This window comes from Hyperolius riggenbachi, chromosome 10 (genome assembly GCF_040937935.1).
Source record: "Hyperolius riggenbachi isolate aHypRig1 chromosome 10, aHypRig1.pri, whole genome shotgun sequence".
Classification (NCBI taxonomy): domain Eukaryota; kingdom Metazoa; phylum Chordata; class Amphibia; order Anura; family Hyperoliidae; genus Hyperolius; species Hyperolius riggenbachi.
The window spans coordinates 238,746,359-238,768,202 of record NC_090655.1 but is presented as its reverse complement, the minus strand read 5'-3'; the positions used below and the strand labels follow the sequence as shown (position 1 = coordinate 238,768,202).

Below are 21,844 nucleotides of genomic sequence, written 5' to 3'. Positions count from 1 at the left end.
TCATCCTGTTTCTTTGCTCGTTCTCTTTATGGGCTGTTCAGCCCTGTATTGCTTTAGATCTGTACAATTCCCATCTGGAATCTGTGGCCGTGCAGAGACGGTGCTCGTCTGCACTCCACAGCGCCATCTGCCTGTGGGAATTGCCCTCTGCTGGTGCATTGCACCTCGCCTGGGTCCTTCATAGAAAACTTGGAAAATGACACTTCTGAGGTCTTGGTTGATGTTTTGGAGGTTTCCAAGTCCCTCCTAAAGGGTGCAGAACTTCTAGGAGATGCCTCCTGCCCCCCAGATCCGTCTGAGGTTTTGCCCACTTCAGTAGGCATTGCTGTTGTGCTGACTACCTTTGCAGCTCTTGTGGAGCTTCACTCATGTGTAGTCAATGATTATATTACAGTCACAGAAATTTCTGAATTTAAGTCCGAGTCTTCTTTTGAAAGACCAGTACCTGTGACCTCTACTCGTGATGATTTTCTGCCTGGTCCTGGTTTTGGTCTTCTCGTGTCGGACTCTGAGGTTGGCAGTTCCCCGACATGTCCTGAGGTTTCTCCTGTGCTGGTGTACCCCGATGTGCTCTGTGACCCAGAAAGCCCAAGTTTGCCTCGGTTACCAGCATGCTCAGATGCTTCCTCGGTGGAGACATGCTCTGATATTGCCTGCCTGCTTTCATGCCCAGAAGTGGTCCCTGAAAGTCCTGATCTTGATGGGTGTCCTGGTAATTCTGAATCCGGAATAATCATAGGCTCCATAGGGGTTCTTGGTAGTTCTCCATGTGAGCCTGGTGAGCGTTCTGGCCTCTTGGGATTCATCTGTTCATCTGTCTTGCTTGGATCGCACTAGCCTCTAGCGGGAGCGGCTGTGGATCCTTCTGATCTGCTTTCTTGTCCCTGTACCCGGATCACACTCGCTCTGGCGGAAAGAGCAGTGGATCTTCCCTATCCTGTTCCTGAACCCGGATCGCACTCGCTCTGGCGGAAAGAGCAGTGGATCTTTCCTATCCTGTTCCTGAACCCGGATCGCACTCGCTCTGGCGGAAAGAGCAGTGGATCTTTCCTCTCATATTCCTGTTTTCCGTTTGTCTCTGTCTTGTCTGATACGAACACTTGCTGTAGGCTCGGTGAGGTAACCGTTTAGCAAGCATTCACGTTCTCTCTTTTCGTGTTTGTCTGTCATTGGTCAGTCAGGGTGGCGTGCTTGTCTCTGTTGCGCTTTTCGTCCGGAGACCGCGCCGTAAACGCAGTTGCTGTTGCAAATGAGTGCGGTGTTCGCGTTTAGCTAGCGTTTGTTGTTTTCCTTATCTTCTTATTGTTATTTGCTGTGCCTTTGCTACTCTCGTGTTTTGTTCTGTTCTGTCTTTCTGTCACTTTTGGCAATCGCATCTCCTGCGATTGCGTTCTTGCTTTTGTTTCTGCTGATGTGTGTTCACCGTCGCTGGGTGGCGACTAGATTGGTGGACACACATTCATCCTGTTTCTTTGCTCGTTCTCTTTATGGTCTGTTCAGCCCTGTATTGCTTTAGATCTGTACAATTCCCATCTGGCATCTGTGGCCGTGCAGAGGCGGTGCGCATCTTGTGAGCTGACCACGAAATCGATTCCTCAAATGTTACAGTGCCATGCGTAGAGTGGTGGATCAAGCTGTGGACGAGCGTGAACAGGAACAGGTACAGGAGGAAGAGTTGTGGGATCAATTCTCATCAGAACAAGATGTTTCCTCAACACCTGCGGTAGCACCGAGGGGGAGGAGGAGAAGGAGGAAGAGTCGTTTGGGGAAGAGGAGTCAGACTCGGATGATGAGGAAGGTGTTTTTTTGCAGGAGGAGGAGGCGGCAGCAGAAGAACAACCGCAGCAGGTGTCGCAGGGGGCTTGTGCTGCTCAACATTCCCGTGGTATTGTTTGTGGCTGGGGGGCGGACGAGAACTTACCTGACGTCACTGAGGAAGAGCAAGAGGAGATGGATAGTACATCTGGATACAAATTTGTGCAGATGGCGTCTTTCATGCTGTCCAGCCTGTTGAGGGACCCCCGTACAAAAAAAACTCAAAGGGAATGAGCTGTACTGGGTGGCCATGCTACTAGACCCTCCTTATAAGCACAAAGTGGCAGAGATGTTTCCAAATCACCAGAAGGCAAAAAGGATGCAGCACTTGCAGAACAAGCTGGCAACTATGCTTTACAGTGCATTTAAGGGTGATGTCACAGCACAATGGAATAAAGGTACCACTGTACTGTTTACCACAGTAATCCTCCCATGTCCACGCAGGCAAGGACAGGACGCTCCAGCAATCTCATGGTGAGGTCGGACATGCGGACATTCTTTAGTCCATCGCCTAAGCCCTTCCGGATCCACCCTCCACCAATGCCTCGACCGTCAGGTAGCTGACTACCTGGCCTTAAGTGTGGATGTAGACACTGTGAGCAGCGATGAACCCTTGGACTACTTGGTGCGCAGGCTTGACCTGTGGCCAGAGCTGTCCCAATTTGCCATCCAACTTCTGTCTTGCCCTGCCTCAAGCGTCCTGTCAGAAAGGACCTTCAGCGCAGCTGGAGGCATTGTCACTGAGAAGTTGCCTAAGTCACAAAAGTGTTCAGTACCTCACCTTTATCAAAATGAATGAGGCATGGCTCCCAGAGGGCTACTGCATGCCCAAAGACTAAGTCCATTCCCACACACAGCATCTCTGCCTGCAAGCCGTGTGACTGCCTGCCCCAAGACTAAGTCGCTCCCCACACAGCATATCTGCCTGCAGGCCGCTTGACTGCTTTCTCCAACACCAGCAACAAGGTCCAGGACACTAGGCGGATTCTTGAATTTTTAAGGCCGCTGCTAGCAGCTGCCGCTATAATAATTTTTTGGGTGCGTGTACATGCCTGCCTAATTTTTCTGGCTGCACTGCAGCTGCAACAACAAAACAAAAGGCATGTACATGTCTCAATTCCTGTTCGTGATCGTTACCTTGCCGCGGTGAAGAGGCTTGCATATCACAATGAAGCAATGACGGCCGGCTATATGAGTGTCTGGGGGGGGGGGGGGGGGCACACCCACGGTAATAAGGTCATTGCTTCATTGTGGACACACCAAATTCTATCAGCTGGACAGTGACTGTTGTTCTGTCATTGAGCTACCTCAGCCCGGCGACCATATGGGCTTTAAAACTGCCATGGCCTGCACTCTCGCCATGGTCCAGCACGGCCGTCACTACACAAACAGCTGTGTGCGGTGCGTTACACAGTGAGTTTGGTCTGTTAGTGTGAAGCAGTACTCTAGTTACACTCCCTGATTAATGTATACACATGCAAGATGTTTTAAAGCACTTTAGGCCTCCAATTTAGCATGCAATCTGATTTCTGCCCTTAAAACGTTGCTGTGCGTCAAATCCAGATTTTTCCCCGGGACTTTTGGCATGTATCCCACTCATCCGTGCAAAAACTCAGATGTTAGACCCCTTGAAACATCTTTTCTATCACTTTTCTGGCCAGCATAAATGTTTCTAGTGTTCAAAGTTCGCCTTCCCATTGAAGTCTATTGCGGTTTGCGAAAGTTTGCGCGAACCGGTTCGCGTTCAAGGTTCGTGAACCAAAAATCGGAGGTTCGAGCCATCTCTACCTGAGAGGTATCGAGGACCTCTTTTAGGGGACTTTCTGTTGGTGCTGGCAGGCTTTAAAATACTTACCAAGCCTGCAGCAATGTCTAGCAGTCTCCGTGTCACATGACCTTTGTACGGAAGCTGATATGTCACGTGGCCTGATCTCTGATGCGTGTCAGCTGACACTCTGGCTTCTGTGCACTAGGGAACCCGGAAATCCATTCTGATCGCGCAAGGAGGTGCAGGAAGGCTGCCACACATAGCTGGAGGTTCTGTAAGTATCTAAGAGGAGGGAGTTTTGCACTATTTCAGACAGTTGCTCAAGCAACCAGCAAGCACATGTACCCGGCATCAGGTGATCCCCGCCGGTGCCGGATACTGTGCTGATGAGCATTTTGATGTTTGAAGATGTAAACTGTCTATTGATGGTATATAGTGTAATTTTTAGAGTTCCCTTTTAACTTTTGTATTTCAGTAGCTTTTGTGCTTAGACACAGTAATGTTCTTCTCTTTCTGCGACTGAAACTCCTGTTATGGAATGTTCTCTAAATATATTAAATTCATATATTTTCACGATTCAAGTTTGTTCTCACCCAGCTTCATAGACAAATTCTGGGCGTGTAGCCAATAACTTATGTTTGTATCAACGTAGTTCTTAACGAATATAGCTTGTTTGGGATATTTTGTGCTGCACATCCCACTGACTGTAATTTAGCGCGAGGTTTTCAGTTTATTACTTAGTAGGGTGTGAGGAGAGCCGTGATCTCTGCAGCCTCATCCCACACACATACCCAGTGCAATGCAGGGCCAGGAAGGGGAGGAGCCACAGACAGGAAGTTATAGAGGAGGCTGGAGGAAGTAGAGAGGAGACATTGCACACGAGGTAAGGATAGAGAACTTTATTTTAAATGATTTCAATGCAGATATCATGGTACAGGAAGGATTTATATAGCCTGTAACACATAACACCTGTGTGTCTCCTCCCCATCACCAGCTGCTGATACATATACACTGTGCAGACAGTGATGCTTTCCCATCATCTCTGCACCACAGGAGCTTACACTCTAATGTCCTCATCACACTCATACACTCTTATTACTATACATTTATATAGCTCTGACATATTCCACAGCACTGTACAGAGATCACTGATGACTTCTCATCATCTCTGCATCAGAGGAGCTTACTCCTCACCACAGTCACACACTATTATTATTATTATAATACATTTATGATGCTCTGAAATATTCCACAGCGTTGTACATAAGTCACTGATCCCTTCCCATCAGTTTCTGCACCAGCGGGGCTTACACTCTAATGTCTTCACTACACTTACACACTAATAATAATAATAATTATTATTATTATACATTTCTATAGCTCTGACATTCCACAGTGCTGTACAGAGATCATTGACCCCTTCCTATCAGTCTCTGCAGCAGAGGGGCTTACACTCTAATCTCCTCACCACAGTCACACCCTATTATTAAACAGAATCTGTACTCTAAAATTCTAACAATAAAAAGCATACCATTCTATTTATTATGTTCTCCTGGGCCCCTCTGTGCTGTTTCTACCACTCCCTGCTGCAATCCTGGCTTGTAAATGCCAGTTTTAGGCAGTGTTTACAAACAAAAGACATGGCTGCTAACCAGCATGTGATAGGCTAAGAGGAGCTCAGTCTATGACTCACACAGAGCCTGCAGGGGGCGTGGAGAGGGTGTGTATAGCTTCCATCCTATCACAAGCAGACCTGCACATTCCTGCCTGAGTGCCTGAGCCCGATAAAGCCGTCAAGGAAAGATTAGATCATATAACAGAGATAATACAGCCACTGTGCAACTAGGAAAGGCTGCAGTAAGACAGACCACATTAGAACTTATATAGGAACTTATAGGATAGAAGAAATAAGGCTGAAAATTTTGTTACAGAGTCTCTTTAAAGCACAAAACGAGAGAGAGAGATCCGGCACTATGCAATTTAATTACAGTGATCAGACAGCACACAGCCAAGCATTAAGGCCAAAATCCATCACCTCTGTACTGGAGTAGTTTACACTCTAATGCCCTCACCACACTCACACTGTTGTTATTATTATATATTTATATCCATACTGTAGCTCTCATATATTCCACAGTGTTGTACAGAGATCACTGGTCTCTTCCCATGATCTCTGCACCATAGGAGCTTACACTCTAATGTCCTCACCACAGTCACACATTTTTATTATTATTATACATTTATATAGCTCTGACATATTTCACAGTGCTGTACAGAGAACACTTTTTTAAATTTTATTTATTATATATTTAAGTATTTATATAGCGCTGACATATTACACAGCGCTGTACAGAGTATATTGTCTTGTCACTAACTGTCCCTCAGAGGGGCTCACAATAGTCCCTACCATAATCATATATCTATATCGTGTAGTGCATGTATCATAGTCTAGGGCCAATTTTTAGGGGGAAGCCAATTAACTTATCTGTATGTTGCTTGGGATGTGGGAGGAAACCGGAGTACCCGTAGGAAACCCACGCAGACACGGGGAGAACATACAAACTCCTTGCAGATGTTGACCTGGCTGGGATTCGAACCGGGGACCCAGCGCTTCAAGGCGAGAGCGCTAACCACTACGCCACCGTGCTGCCCACTAATCCATTCCCATCATCTCAGCACCACAGGAGCTTACACTCTGTCTTCACCACAGTCAAACACTAATTATTATTCGATTTCATTTATATAGCTCTGATATATTCCACAGTGCTGTACAGAAATCACTGATCCTTTTCCATCAGTCTCTGCACCACAGGAGCTTACACTCTGTCTTCACCACAGTCAAACACTAATTATTATTCGATTTCATTTATATAGCTCTGATATATTCCACAGTGCTGTACAGAAATCACTGATCCTTTTCCATCAGTCTCTGCACCACAGGAGCTTACACTCTAATCATTAATGTCTCCACCACAGTCACACAGTATTATCATTATTATATATTTATATTGCTCTGACAGATTCCACAGTGCTGTTTAGAGATCACTGATCCATTCCCATCACCACAGGAGCTTACACTCTAATGTCCTCACCATCGTCAGGGTGTCTCTGTCTTTTTCTCCATTCAGGAGTGCAATATTTAGGACACAAAGTGTTGTGTAAGGACACCATGATAGAGAATCAGCAGATCCTCAAATCACCGGGTAAGGATAGAGCAATACGGAGGGTCCACTGAGACCTTTCATCATTGAATAAACACATAGAAGCAATGTGCTCACTTAGTGTGTGTTTCCTACAGATGGATCCAGTAACAGAAACTTACCAGAGAGATGTACAGGTCCTCTTTATTCCCAGGATTGTACACAGGAAGATCACACCATCCCTCACCATTATCAGGTAGTGGATTTGTGTGTGTAAACTATCTATCAGAGACTTCAAACTCTGATCATTTATTCTAATGTATTAAATATGTTTTCTCATGTGACTTTGTGGTTTTAGGCTGAAAAACTGGTTGCTATAAAATCTGAAGCTAAAAAAGAAAAGGAAGAAGACATAGAAGAGGAGACAGAAGTGACGGGTGGCCGGCAGTGTGTGGAGGAGGGGGACATGATGGTGACCAGTGAATTAGGAATGCCAGTTTCAGGTGAAGAAATAACCTTACCTGATGTATTGTAACTGATACTGAAGGGGTCTTATTTATATTTTTAGTTTTAAGTGAGTCTCTAAGCACAAGATGAATATTTCCATGTAAGATTGACAGTTTGAGTGAGTATTCTATATGACAATTAGTATAATTGCTTTAACACAAAAAATGACTCAGTTATACATTAACTCAGTATGTGTGTTTCCTACAGATGAATCCAGTATCAGAAACCCACAACAAAGATGTACAGGTCCTCTTTATTCCCAGGATTATGAACAGAAAGACCACACCATACCTCACCATTATCAGGTAGAATAGTGATTAAGAACCACAAACAATGAAATCTGATTTTTACTTTGCTATTATTAATGCTATCTTTATTATGTATTCAGAATGGAGAGCAGAACAATCTAAGCATTACAGGTAAAGAAGAGGTGAAAGAGGAGGAGGGAGCAGACAGTGTGATAGAGGAGGCGGAGCTCTCAGGAGGACACAAAGATCTCTGTAGTGACTTTAAGACCAAATCATTCATCCACACAATCCCACAAGAGAGCAGTACAGGTTCTCTTTATTCCCAGGATTGTCTACTGGATGATCACAGCTACATGCTGCAATATCAGGTAGGGGGAACTGAAAGTTTACACCTTAAGACTCTAAAGTCTAAAATGCACTTGGTGTTCATGTAAAAAGTTAAGTGGCTTTGGTGATATTTTCAGTAAAACTTGTTGTATTTTATCGGTATAAACTGTATTTCCATGTGTGCCTTAATGGAAAAGTATGTCTGGACATTTATGTTGCTATGAGAGATTTACAGTGAATCTAGTTGATCAGCTGGGGCCTTGTGCAAAGCCTGTGTTTCATAAATGACTTTTTACAACCACACACATCTGCATATGAGTAAATAACACAGCAAAGACAATGGCCTCAGACACTGACCCCAGCCCCCGCAAATGGCCATTGAGGAGAAAAGCTGAGAGGAAGCTGGTTTGTCTGGTTTGGTCAACAATGGTCCATGGGACTAGCTACAACAAGTTCCTTCCCCCAGCTGCTAAGGGCAGGAACTATTGATGATGTATAACAGAGGAGGAGTCTTTATGCCTGTGGTATCCAGATATAAGACAATGCTTGAGAAGTTCTCTCTCTCTTGGAATGCTGACATGGACGGTGAGATAGAAAGGGGCTCAGCTAATGAAAGCGTGTGACTGTGCCTAGGGTATATAGAGCCATTATGTGAGTCACATAGTTTGTATGCTATAACTTGTACATATGTAAATCTGTAAATAAACCCCTTTTATTTAACCCCTTTGAAACGACCTCAAGTGTCTGGTCATTAACATAGAAATAAGTTAACATAAGCTAGAGTACATTCTACAAAACTCATCCTCAGAAATCTTTTTGTGCGGCAACTTCTGGTGGTTAGCCTCACCCCCAGGCATCCAAGCACTACAATACTCTCTGTATTGGAGATACAGAGTGCCGAAAAAGTGCCATGGTACTAACGGCTTAAAGTCGCCATAGAGGTTTGCCGAGGATGGGTGATTGCTGTATACTGAAAGTAGAGCGGAAATCAGTTTAACTTTTTTCAAGAACGGCATTCACACCAATTGCATTTTAGGCTTTATAATCTCTTTAAAGTATACCTTAGCGCTAATTTAAATCTAAAAATGACACCCCAGTGTTTGTGGGGAGCTGTGCATAGGCTTACTGCACCTCCCGTGGCTCTGCGTCCTTTTTATCTTTTCCCCGCACTCAAAAGTTCTCTGTAAGCCAACTGTTTTATGGCTTGTAATTAGTTATCAGAAAGAAGAGTTAAGCTTTAGTCCAACTAGAAAGAAACTGTTATTTGCATACCTGAATTTGTAACCCTTACAGTTAGGAAAAGGAAAAAGGAACACAGCCTAGTTATATGTTTGCTTAGCACTGTACATATTCATGTTTATGAGGTTGATTCAGGAATGTTTGTGCACTGAAGCAGTGCGAATTAAATGAGCTTACGAGCCCTAAACTTATCAGTGCAAATAAATTACAGAGTAGGTGCGCTAGAGGCAGGATAGCCTTAGCAAAGACCGCTCATTGTGAAGTCCTGTGCGATAGCGATGTATCGCACCACGATACTTCACTAGCGTGGCTGCTAGTACCTTAATTAAAGTGGTCTGTAAGTCAGCATTTCTACTTTGCTCTAAAATATTCTTATAGCTTTAAAGCTACTATCCCAGAAAAAAATTCTAGCTGAACATCACTGAAATGTTTAAACAAAGCACTTTGACCTGCTATTCAGCTTCAAATCCCCATGCAGACTGGAGATAACAGTATCTTTGTTTACATTCCAGTGTTGATACATTTTAATGTAACAAGTAAAAAACACTCTCTGAGAAGCTGTCTCTGCTTCATCACACACACAGTTCAGAACAGCTCATTAGAAGATTTTAATATATAATAAGAAGCAGTTATAATAGAAAAAGAATAAAATGCAATGGCAGCTTTCAGGGCAAGATAAACTACACTTTGGAACCTTGTAATTTGTAGACAGACAATATAATGTGTGCACAAAAGCAAATATGATGACTGTATGCATAATAAAAAGTAAGAAATCAAATTTTTATTGAATGTTATGTCAGAGTTTCAGACCACTTTAATGTAGTAGCGGCCATCACTGTCATGCGAAACTTCATAGCGAGCACCTGTTGCTAAGGAGAGCACGCTTCGCTGCCTGTAGCGTGCGTAGCATGCCCGCTCTGTAATTAGGTTGTGCTCTTAAGTTAATAGCGTGTAGTTTTCTCCCCAGAATTTTTTTCCTGCCGGGTGGCATGAAAAAGTAGCCGGGTGGCATGAAAATAATGGCTGGGTGAGATGAGAGAATACACGGCTGGCGCTACTCTACTTACAGCAGAGGAGGAGGTGAGCAGATGACAGCCGGGCGCTCACCAAAACTAGCCGGGTGGAGCACCCGGCTAAAAGAGCCTGGGGAGAACACTGGCGTGTAAGCTCATTTTAAATTGAGCTGCTTCAGTGCGCAAATATTAAAGGAATACTGTAGGGGGTCGTGGAAAAATGAGTTGAACTTACCCGGGGCTTCTAATGGCCCCCCGCGGACATCCTGTGCCCACGCAGCCACTCACCGATGCTCCGGCCCCGCCTCTGGTCCACTTCTGGAATTTCAGACTTTAAAGTCTGAAAACCACTACGCCTGCATTGCCGTGTCCTCGCTCCCGCTGACGTCACCAGAAGTGTAAAGCACAAGCCCAGTATGGTCTGTGCCTGCGCAGTACGCTCCTGGTGACATCAGCGGGAGCGAGGACACGGCAACGCAGGCGCAGTGGTTTTCAGACTTTAAAGTCAAAAATTCCAGAAGGGAAGTGGAGGCGGGGCCGGAGCATCGGTGAGTGGCTGCGCGGGCACAGGATGTCTGCGGGGGGCCATTAGAAGCCCCGGATAAGTTCAACTCATTTTCCCCCGACCCCCCCTACAGTATTCCTTTAATGAATCAACCCCCATGTCAGTTCAGGTACCCTTTAAGCATTTCCAGTTTATGACATTCTATTCTTCTAAAGTATCTCAGTTCATTAATTCTAATGTGTGCAATGTACTTTCTTCTATGATTTGGTGGGTTTAGGCTGAAGAACTGACTGATATAAAACATGAGGTTAAAGAAGAAGAAGAGGAGACAGAAGTGACGGGTGGCCGGCAGTGTGTGGAGGAGGGGGACATGATGGTGACCAGTGAATTAGGAATTCCAGTTTCAGGTAAGAAATGACCTTACCTGACCTATTCTATGCTGACACTGAGATCCTCTCCATCCCCTCATTAGTTATAAGCTGCTCGCCATTAGTATGAGTTATCCTTTAGTCTGGTTTGGTAGATGATGAGCCTCATTAGCAGCAGAAGTACTCTGGCCAAATAATGATTTAGGGGTTGATTCATCAAACATCGGCATTATTACCGTTACTTCTGCTCAAAAGTAGGGCGAGACATGCTAGTAGCGTGACCTGCTGTACTCTGCCCGCTATGATAGGCATGTGTTACCGTAGTAGGGGGTCGCACTACTGGAGAACTGCGGGTCACGCCACTAGCGCATCTCACAGAAGTAGCAGTGATATTGCCGTGCTCTGTGCATGCACCATAATATTAACAATGTTTAATGAATCAACCCATAGTTATTTAGCTGGGATATTGTCTCCTGCTCTATAACATGAAGGTCTGTAGAAGGGGATGTGTTTTTCCTTTGTACCCTACAAGTGGGATCACAAATACTTACGCTGTGCAAAGCATGCTGGGATCAGGCAAATCAGAATGCCGGGGAGATTACGACATCCATCATCCCCACTTTTCAACTCCATTCTTCATCATGTCCCCCACATAGCGAGTGCTGCCATCATATCCCACATAACAAGTGCAGCCATCATGTCCTCCCCCCCCCCCCCCCCCATAACAGGTGCAGCCATCATGTCCCCCCTCCCCCATAACAAGTGCTGCCATCATGCCCCACCATAACAAGTGCAGCCATCATGCCCACACATAACAAGTGCAGCCATCATGTCCCCCACATAACAAGTGCAGCCATCATGTCCCCCACATAACAAGTGCAGCCATCATGTCCCCCACATAACAAGTAATTTTGAGTGTGGAGTCGCACTTGCTTGGCTTCCATCAATTCCAGATGGTCAGGTGTGCAGATCTAATAGTCCCGGACACCATGGGACTCAAACTGTGGCAAATGAAGAGAAAGATCCGCACCACCTTCAGAAAAGCTTAGTCTGTTTTATTGGAAAAAAAACATACAAATTTAAAAAGAACTTTAAGGCAGGACAGTCCACTGTTTCGGGCTCCTGCCCATCTTCATGCTGCCTAGTTCCTAGGCAGCATGAAGATGGGCAGGAGCCCGAAACAGTGGACTGTCCTGCCTTAAAGTTCTTTTTAAATTTGTATGTTTTTTTTCCAATAAAACAGACTAAGCTTTTCTGAAGGTGGTGCGGATCTTTCTCTTCATTCCCCACATAACAAGTGCAGCCATCATGCCCCCCACATAGCAAGTGCAGCCATCATGTCCCACACATAACAAGTGCAGCCATCATGTCCCCCACATAACAAGTGCAGCCATCATGTCCCCCACATAACAAGTGCAGCCATCATGCCCCCCACATAGCAAGTGCAGCCATCATGTCCCCCACATAACAAGTGCAGCCATCTTGCTCCCCACATAACAAGTGCAGCCATCGTGTCCCCCACATAACAAGTGCAGCCATCATGCCCACACATAACAAGTGCAGCCATCATGTCCCCCACATAACAAGTGCAGCCATCATGTCCCCCACATAACAAGTGCAGCCATCATGCCCCCACATAGCAAGTGCAGCCATCATATCCCCCACATAACAAGTGCAGCCATCATGCCCCCCACATAACAAGTGCAGCCATCATGCTCCTCACATAGCAAGTGCAGCCATCATGTCCCCAACATAGCAAGTGCAGCCATCATGGCCCCCACATAAGTGCAGCCATCATGTCCCCCACATAGCAAGTGCAGCCATCATGTCCCCCACATAACAAGTGCAGCCATCATGTCCCCCAGATAGCAAGTGCTGCCATCATGTCCCCCACATAGCAAGTGCTGCCATCATGCCCCCCACATAACAAGTGCAGCCATCATGCCCCCCACATAGCAAGTGCTGCCATCATGTCCCCCACATAACAAGTGCAGCCATCATATCCCCCACATAACAAGTGCAGCCATCATGTTCCCCACATAACAAGTGCAGCCATCATGTCCCCCACATAACAAGTGCAGCCATCATGTCCCCACATAACAAGTGCAGCCATCTTGCTCCCCACATAACAAGTGCAGCCATCGTGTCCCCCACATAACAAGTGCAGCCATCATGCCCACACATAACAAGTGCAGCCATCATGTCCCCCACATAACAAGTGCAGCCATCATGTCCCCCACATAACAAGTGCAGCCATCATGCCCCCACATAGCAAGTGCAGCCATCATATCCCCCACATAACAAGTGCAGCCATCATGCCCCCCACATAACAAGTGCAGCCATCATGCTCCTCACATAGCAAGTGCAGCCATCATGTCCCCAACATAGCAAGTGCAGCCATCATGGCCCCCACATAAGTGCAGCCATCATGTCCCCCACATAGCAAGTGCAGCCATCATGTCCCCCACATAACAAGTGCAGCCATCATGTCCCCCAGATAGCAAGTGCTGCCATCATGTCCCCCACATAGCAAGTGCTGCCATCATGCCCCCCACATAACAAGTGCAGCCATCATGCCCCCCACATAGCAAGTGCTGCCATCATGTCCCCCACATAACAAGTGCAGCCATCATGTCCCCCACATAACAAGTGCAGCCATCATGTTCCCCACATAACAAGTGCAGCCATCATGTCCCCCACATAACAAGTGCAGCCATCATGTCCCCACATAACAAGTGCAGCCATCATGTCCCCCACATAACAAGTGCAGCCATCATGCCCCCACATAACAAGTGCAGCCATCATGTCCCCCACATAACAAGTGCAGCCATCATGTCCCCCACATAACAAGTGTAGCCATCATGCCCCCCACATAACAAGTGCCGCCATCATGCCCCCCACATAACAAGTGCCGCCATCATGCCCCCCACATAACAAGTGCCGCCATCATGCCCCCCACATAACAAGTGCTGCCATCATGTCCCCCACATAACAAGTGCAGCCATCATGCCCCCCACATAACAAGTGCAGCCATCATGTCCCCCACATAACAAGTGCAGCCATCATGTCCCCACATAACAAGTGCAGCCATCATGTCCCCCACATAACAAGTGCAGCCATCATGCCCCCACATAACAAGTGCAGCCATCATGTCCCCCACATAACAAGTGCAGCCATCATGTCCCCCACATAACAAGTGCAGCCATCATGTCCCCCACATAACAAGTGCAGCCATCATGCCCCCCACATAACAAGTGCCGCCATCATGCCCCCCACATAACAAGTGCCGCCATCATGCCCCCCACATAACAAGTGCAGCCATCATGTCCCCCACATAACAAGTGCCATCATGTCCCCCACATAACAAGTGCAGCCATCATGCCCCCACATAACAAGTGCAGCCATCATGTCCCCCACATAACAAGTGCAGCCATCATGTCCCCCACATAACAAGTGCAGCCATCATGCCCCCCACATAGCAAGTGCAGCCATCATGTCCCCCACATAACAAGTGCAGCCATCTTGCTCCCCACATAACAAGTGCAGCCATCGTGTCCCCCACATAACAAGTGCAGCCATCATGCCCACACATAACAAGTGCAGCCATCATGTCCCCCACATAACAAGTGCAGCCATCATGTCCCCCACATAACAAGTGCAGCCATCATGCCCCCACATAGCAAGTGCAGCCATCATATCCCCCACATAACAAGTGCAGCCATCATGCCCCCCACATAACAAGTGCAGCCATCATGCTCCTCACATAGCAAGTGCAGCCATCATGTCCCCAACATAGCAAGTGCAGCCATCATGGCCCCCACATAAGTGCAGCCATCATGTCCCCCACATAGCAAGTGCAGCCATCATGTCCCCCACATAACAAGTGCAGCCATCATGTCCCCCAGATAGCAAGTGCTGCCATCATGTCCCCCACATAGCAAGTGCTGCCATCATGCCCCCCACATAACAAGTGCAGCCATCATGCCCCCCACATAGCAAGTGCTGCCATCATGTCCCCCACATAACAAGTGCAGCCATCATGTCCCCCACATAACAAGTGCAGCCATCATGTTCCCCACATAACAAGTGCAGCCATCATGTCCCCCACATAACAAGTGCAGCCATCATGTCCCCACATAACAAGTGCAGCCATCATGTCCCCCACATAACAAGTGCAGCCATCATGCCCCCACATAACAAGTGCAGCCATCATGTCCCCCACATAACAAGTGCAGCCATCATGTCCCCCACATAACAAGTGTAGCCATCATGCCCCCCACATAACAAGTGCCGCCATCATGCCCCCCACATAACAAGTGCCGCCATCATGCCCCCCACATAACAAGTGCCGCCATCATGCCCCCCACATAACAAGTGCTGCCATCATGTCCCCCACATAACAAGTGCAGCCATCATGCCCCCCACATAACAAGTGCAGCCATCATGTCCCCCACATAACAAGTGCAGCCATCATGTCCCCACATAACAAGTGCAGCCATCATGTCCCCCACATAACAAGTGCAGCCATCATGCCCCCACATAACAAGTGCAGCCATCATGTCCCCCACATAACAAGTGCAGCCATCATGTCCCCCACATAACAAGTGCAGCCATCATGTCCCCCACATAACAAGTGCAGCCATCATGCCCCCCACATAACAAGTGCCGCCATCATGCCCCCCACATAACAAGTGCCGCCATCATGCCCCCCACATAACAAGTGCAGCCATCATGTCCCCCACATAACAAGTGCCATCATGTCCCCCACATAACAAGTGCAGCCATCATGCCCCCACATAACAAGTGCAGCCATCATGTCCCCCACATAACAAGTGCAGCCATCATGTCCCCCACATAACAAGTGCAGCCATCATGCCCCCCACATAACAAGTGCTGCCATCATGTCCCCCACATAACAAGTGCAGCCATCATGTCCCCACATAACAAGTGCAGCCATCATGTCCCCCACATAACAAGTGCAGCCATCATGTCCCCCACATAACAAGTGCAGCCATCATGCCCCCCACATAACAAGTGCAGCCATCATGCCCCCCACATAACAAGTGCCGCCATCATGCCCCCCACATAACAAGTGCCGCCATCATGCCCCCCACATAACAAGTGCTGCCATCATGTCCCCCACGTAACAAGTGCAGCCATCATGTCCCCCACATAACAAGTGCCGCCATCATGCCCCCCACATAACAAGTGCCGCCATCATGCCCCCCACATAACAAGTGCCGCCATCATGCCCCCCACATAACAAGTGCTGCCATCATGTCCCCCACATAACAAGTGCAGCCATCATGCCCCCCACATAACAAGTGCAGCCATCATGCCCCCCACGTAACAAGTGCAGCCATCATGCCCCCCACATAACAAGTGCAGCCATCATGCTCCTCACATAGCAAGTGCAGCCATCATGTCCCCAACATAGCAAGTGCTGCCATCATGCCCCCCACGTAACAAGTGCAGCCATCATGGCCCCCACATAAGTGCAGCCATCATGTCCCCCACATAGCAAGTGCAGCCATCATGTCCCCCACATAACAAGTGCAGCCATCATGTCCCCCAGATAGCAAGTGCTGCCATCATGTCCCCCACATAGCAAGTGCTGCCATCATGCCCCCCACATAACAAGTGCAGCCATCATGCCCCCCACATAGCAAGTGCTGCCATCATGTCCCCCACATAACAAGTGCAGCCATCATGTCCCCCACATAACAAGTGCAGCCATCATGTTCCCCACATAACAAGTGCAGCCATCATGTTCCCCACATAACAAGTGCAGCCATCATGTCCCCCACATAACAAGTGCAGCCATCATGTCCCCACATAACAAGTGCAGCCATCATGTCCCCCACATAACAAGTGCAGCCATCATGTCCCCCACATAACAAGTGCAGCCATCATGTCCCCCACATAACAAGTGCAGCCATCATGTCCCCCACATAACAAGTGCAGCCATCATGCCCCCACATAACAAGTGCAGCCATCATGTCCCCCACATAACAAGTGCAGCCATCATGTCCCCCACATAACAAGTGCAGCCATCATGCCCCCCACATAACAAGTGCCGCCATCATGCCCCCCACATAACAAGTGCCGCCATCATGCCCCCCACATAACAAATGCTGCCATCATGTCCCCCACATAACAAGTGCAGCCATCATGCCCCCCACATAACAAGTGCTGCCATCATGTCCCCCACGTAACAAGTGCAGCCATCATGTCCCCCACATAACAAGTGCCGCCATCATGCCCCCCACATAACAAGTGCAGCCATCATGCCCCCCACATAACAAGTGCAGCCATCATGCCCCCCACGTAACAAGTGCAGCCATCATGTCCCCCCACATAACAAGCAGATCCAAGCGAAGCAGGCGCCACCTTCAGTAATTTAGTAGCTCTTTATTGGAAAAGTCATAAAAAATGACAAGTCATCGATAAAAAATGGCTTTAGCGGCTGACAGCCCGCTGTTTCAAGCTCAGTAGCTCTTTTTCAAAGCCAGAAGCCAAAAAAAGCTACTGGGTGCTCCTCCACTTCTGTCGTTTTTGCCCCATATAACAAGTGCAGCCATCAATGTATAACATTACTGCTATCAAGTAACATATCAGAAAAGAATAATAATAATTGGACATAGCAGATTTTTAACAGTGAAAGTAATCGGAGGGTACACACTAAAATGACACCAATGTAGGGGACCAGGATAGGCCTGCTATGGGAGTCACAGTGGCGTTTTTAGGCATAGGCAATCCAAACCACTGCCTGGATTGCCATTGGTCCTGGGGGGTGCCATGCCCCTGATTAAGTCACGCCCCTGAACTAAGCCCCTCCCCAAACTAAACCACTCTTTCTGAACTAAGCTACGCCCCCACAGGTGTTTGTACCTCCTTCTGTACCCCTCTGTGCCTCCTTCTGCCCCCTCTCTCTCGTGCATCCAGAGATGGATTAAGGTGCAATGTTGCCCTAGGCAAGCAACGACTTTGGGCCCACACTTGATGGCCACCTAGCTTTTTTGGCAATATTTGTTGCGGGCTATCATAAACTGGGCCCATAGATTCACAACAGGCCCTAAGCACCTGCCTAAGTTGCCTTGTGGATGATCCAGGTCTGTGTGTGTCCCTCTTTGCCTCCCTTTGTCCCCACTGTGCATGGCTGCCAGGTGTTAGTAAATATCTCAAAAGTGTTGTTTGAGATTGCCAGTAGGCATTCGGAAGTCAAACTATCAGAAATGATGTTGTCGGTAAGATCAATAGATCGCGAGGGTTGCAGCAATTGCCTGGCTATATGGCATTTGGCAGCCTTGGTTATGTGTTGGGCTAGTCTATGTTGTGGGAACTTCCAACCCCTGGGTTTATCCCCCTGTAGCAGATGTAGTTTCTGGGGATATAGAGGTACCTAGTGATGTATTAATGAGATCAGTGATTGTGGACCAATAGCGTTTTGCTATTTAAAAAGAGGTTCTTTACAATGTGAACTATCTTACCACAGGAAGTAGTTACTGTAAATTCTATATCTGCATTTAAAGAGGGCTTGGATAGGTAATTCACAGTGGAGTTGATGCAGTATGGAGTCGGGAAGGATTTTTTTTCCTTCTGAGGCCAAATGGCACAAGGGTTCTTCGCCTTCCTCTGGATCAGCTGGGATATGGGCGGCTTCAGGACAGTGATTTTGTTTCTTTGTTCTTTTGGTTGAACTTGATGGACAGATGTCCTTTTTCAACCAACTATGATACTATTTTCTTCTGCAGCCAAATACTGGATCTCTGTGACACTTCTGCCTACTAGAGCAGAATACAGGATTCCCAACTACAAAACAGGAACTATAAACATTGTTTTATATTTGTTCCCCCAACAGACAGAAATGATGTGAGGAACCCCTCGGAGGTCCATCCTATTCCACCTCCAGATGGCGCTACAGAAGATGATGGCGTCACACAATGTTCTCCAATCACTGGAAATACACATCATAGAGATCACAGTGCAGATGGATCACCCTCTGATCCTGAAGAACCTTCTGACCAATCACATTCTATAGAAGCTCCATCTAATGCTGAGGACTCTGCCAGTAACATAAGTGCTGATAGATGTGAAGCTGGTAAACGATTATCATGTTCTGAATGCGGTGAACGTTTTAGTAGGAAATCCACTCTCACCCTACATCTTGAAACTCACACAGAGTGGCATCCTTATTCATGTTCAGAGTGTGGGAAAGGTTTCAGTTCTAAGGATCATCTTCGTAGACACCAGAAAGACCACATGAGTGAGCGCCCTTTTTCATGTTCAGAATGTGGGAAAGGCTTCACTCAGAAAAGTAGCGTTATTAAGCATCAGGCATGTCACACGGGCATTAAACCATTTTCGTGTTCAGAGTGTGGGAGAAACTTTGATCAGAAGTGTAGCCTTAGTAAGCATCAGGCACGTCACACAGGTGTTAAACCTATTTCATGTTTAGAGTGTGGGAAGAAATTTTTAACAAAGGGTCAGCTTGTTAGACATTTTAGAAGGCATACGGGAGAAAAGCCTTATTCATGTTCAGAGTGTGGGAAATGTTTTGCTGATAAAGGAAATCTTAATAGCCACATTCTAAGTCACACAGAGGAGCCTGCTTTCTCATGTTCAGAATGTGGGAAAGGTTTTTATGGAAGAAATAACTATCAGAGACATCTGAAAACCCACACAGGCGAAAGGCCTTTCCCATGTTCAGAGTGTGGGAAATGTTTTACTCAGAATAGAAATCTTATTAAGCACATGAGAAGTCACACAGGTGAGAGACCGTATTCATGTTCAGAGTGTGAGAAATGTTTTACTGATAATTACATTTTTAACCGACACATGAGAAGTCACAAAGGTGAGAGGCCTTATTCATGTTTGGAGTGTGGGAAATGTTTTTCTGAGAGTAGGACTCTTGTTAAGCACATGAGAAGTCACACTGCTGAGAGACCTTCGTCGTGCCCAGAGTGTGGGAAACTTTTTACTGAGAGTGAGACTTTTGTTAAGCATATGAAAGGACACGCAGGTGAAACGCCTTTGTCGTGTTCAGAATGTGGGAAAAGTTTCTGTGATAGAAGAACCCTTCAGAGACACCTAATAACTCACACAGGGGAGAAGCCTTATGCATGTTCAGAATGTGGGAAATGTTTTACTCAGAGTGGAAATCGTAATAAACACATGAGAATACACACTGGGGAGCGTCCTTTTTCATGTTCCGAGTGTGGGAAAGATTTTCTTGACAAAGGCAACTTTCTTAGACACCAGAAAATTCACACCGGTGACAGACCATATTCATGTTCAGAGTGTGGGAAAGGTTTCCTTTTCAAAGCCGATGTTTGTTCTCACCACAGAATACACACTGGCGAGCGGCCTTATTCATGTTTAGAATGTGGGAAAAGTTTTACTGATAGTGGAATTCTTCGTAGGCACATAAAAAGACACACCGGCGAACGTCCTTTTCCATGTTCAGAGTGTGGGAAAAGCTACTTTGAGAAAAGAAGTCTAGTGAAACACATGAAAACTCACACAGACAAGAACTCCTCTACAATTAAATTAGAAACAGCTGAGCATGCCAGCTGCTGATGGATGAAGGGGATACCATCTATTTTGTACCATTGAGCGGTTAAACTACACATAGTCCATAGAAGTATAAAGTGGAACTTTTAATATTCAATTTAAAAACCGAATAACGGGTTGGGGGAGTATTAAAGAGATTGCTCCGCCCAAAAGCTATAGGTGGAGTCTGGTGGGAGAGGGATTTGCTGCCTTTTATCTCTTGGGGATTCCAGCGGTAACATCTCTCTGCCATCATTTCTGGCTCTGCTCCTGCTGACATTTAGCGGCTGCTGAAATCTTTCTGGTGTCCCCGCCCACCTTGTTATGTGACTGCCCTTAGTTTCTGGTGTCCCAGCCACCCACAGTGACCAGCCAATCAGGCGCAGTCAAGAGACTTGTATGTAGAGATCTGTATGCTACGGCAGTAAAGTGAGAAGACTTATGCTTATATAGCTCACCAGTCAGTTAAAGTTGGGCTCCCCAGCTATAGCTAATAATAGATAGATAAAGTCTGCAGGTAATAAGAAGAAGTCTCAGTCACACCAGCAATATAAACTCAATATATTCCAATGTCACCAGAATGAAGGGGGGAGCTCACTTAAAAAGAACACATACATACATCTTCAAAATGTGTTACAGTATATCCATCAGAAGCATCGCTCAGATCCAATTTCCTTCTATCTGTATATAATATACATCCACGGAAGTCAAGGATCATCCTATAGGAGAAATATACTGCACACAATGCCTGAATCTCTTGTTACAATAAATACCCAGGTGACCACTCCAAGGACCACAGGGCAGTGCCTTCACCAGGAAACACTAATATGGGGGTAATCCCTCCCCTCACTTACTGTGTGCCCACTTAGTCACTGCCTATCAGCCCTCCTATGATCTGGGCAAGTCTTCTTTAAAGCAGCTTTAAAACACGGAAGTCGGAACAGTGCCATAGCACAAAACCATCAATTTAATTGTGTAAAAACAAATACATATAACCATACAGTGTAAAGAAGTAATCAGGCTTATCTGAATGGAGTGTCGGCATCCCCCGTGGTCAGAACCCGCTGCACGCCCCCTGTTGCTTTCGCTTCCTTCCCTTCCTGGTCTTGTGTCTTGGGGTTGATTCACTAAGCTGCACTGCTACAGCAGCGCAGACAGCAGGGAGCGGTAATCATTCTCAACGCACACCTGTCACTTGGCAGTCAGCCTCATGGGCCAATCAAAGTGCAGGAATATCATTCTTTGAAGCCACTGGACACGCCAGGGCTCAGCGCGGGTTCAGTGGAGCGAACGTTAAGTTTAATGAAGCACTTGTTAAACTATCAGAGCCAAGCGTAATTTTGCTGCATAGCGTGCGCTGAG

At 46.7% G+C, this 21,844-nt stretch overlaps 2 protein-coding genes across 3 annotated transcripts in view; both read left to right on the top strand.

Moving 5' to 3' along the window:
* Positions 1–21,844, top strand: part of LOC137534995 (zinc finger protein 665-like) — a 465,617-nt gene that overhangs the window by 418,908 nt on the left and 24,865 nt on the right. The gene's annotated exons all lie outside the window — the stretch shown is intronic.
* Positions 4,409–21,184, top strand: LOC137534997 (zinc finger protein 665-like). Of its 2 annotated transcripts, XM_068256756.1 has the most exons (8): positions 4,409–4,466; positions 6,712–6,786; positions 6,882–6,979; positions 7,082–7,226; positions 7,438–7,535; positions 7,619–7,846; positions 10,840–10,969; positions 18,792–21,184. In XM_068256756.1, exons 2-8 carry the CDS (start codon positions 6,753–6,755, stop codon positions 20,507–20,509), a joined length of 2,451 nt encoding a protein of 816 aa, XP_068112857.1. In that variant the 5' UTR covers positions 4,409–4,466; positions 6,712–6,752; the 3' UTR covers positions 20,510–21,184. The 2 variants fall into 2 exon arrangements, with proteins under 2 accessions (XP_068112857.1, XP_068112858.1); XM_068256757.1 differs by lacking the exons at positions 7,438–7,535; positions 7,619–7,846; positions 10,840–10,969.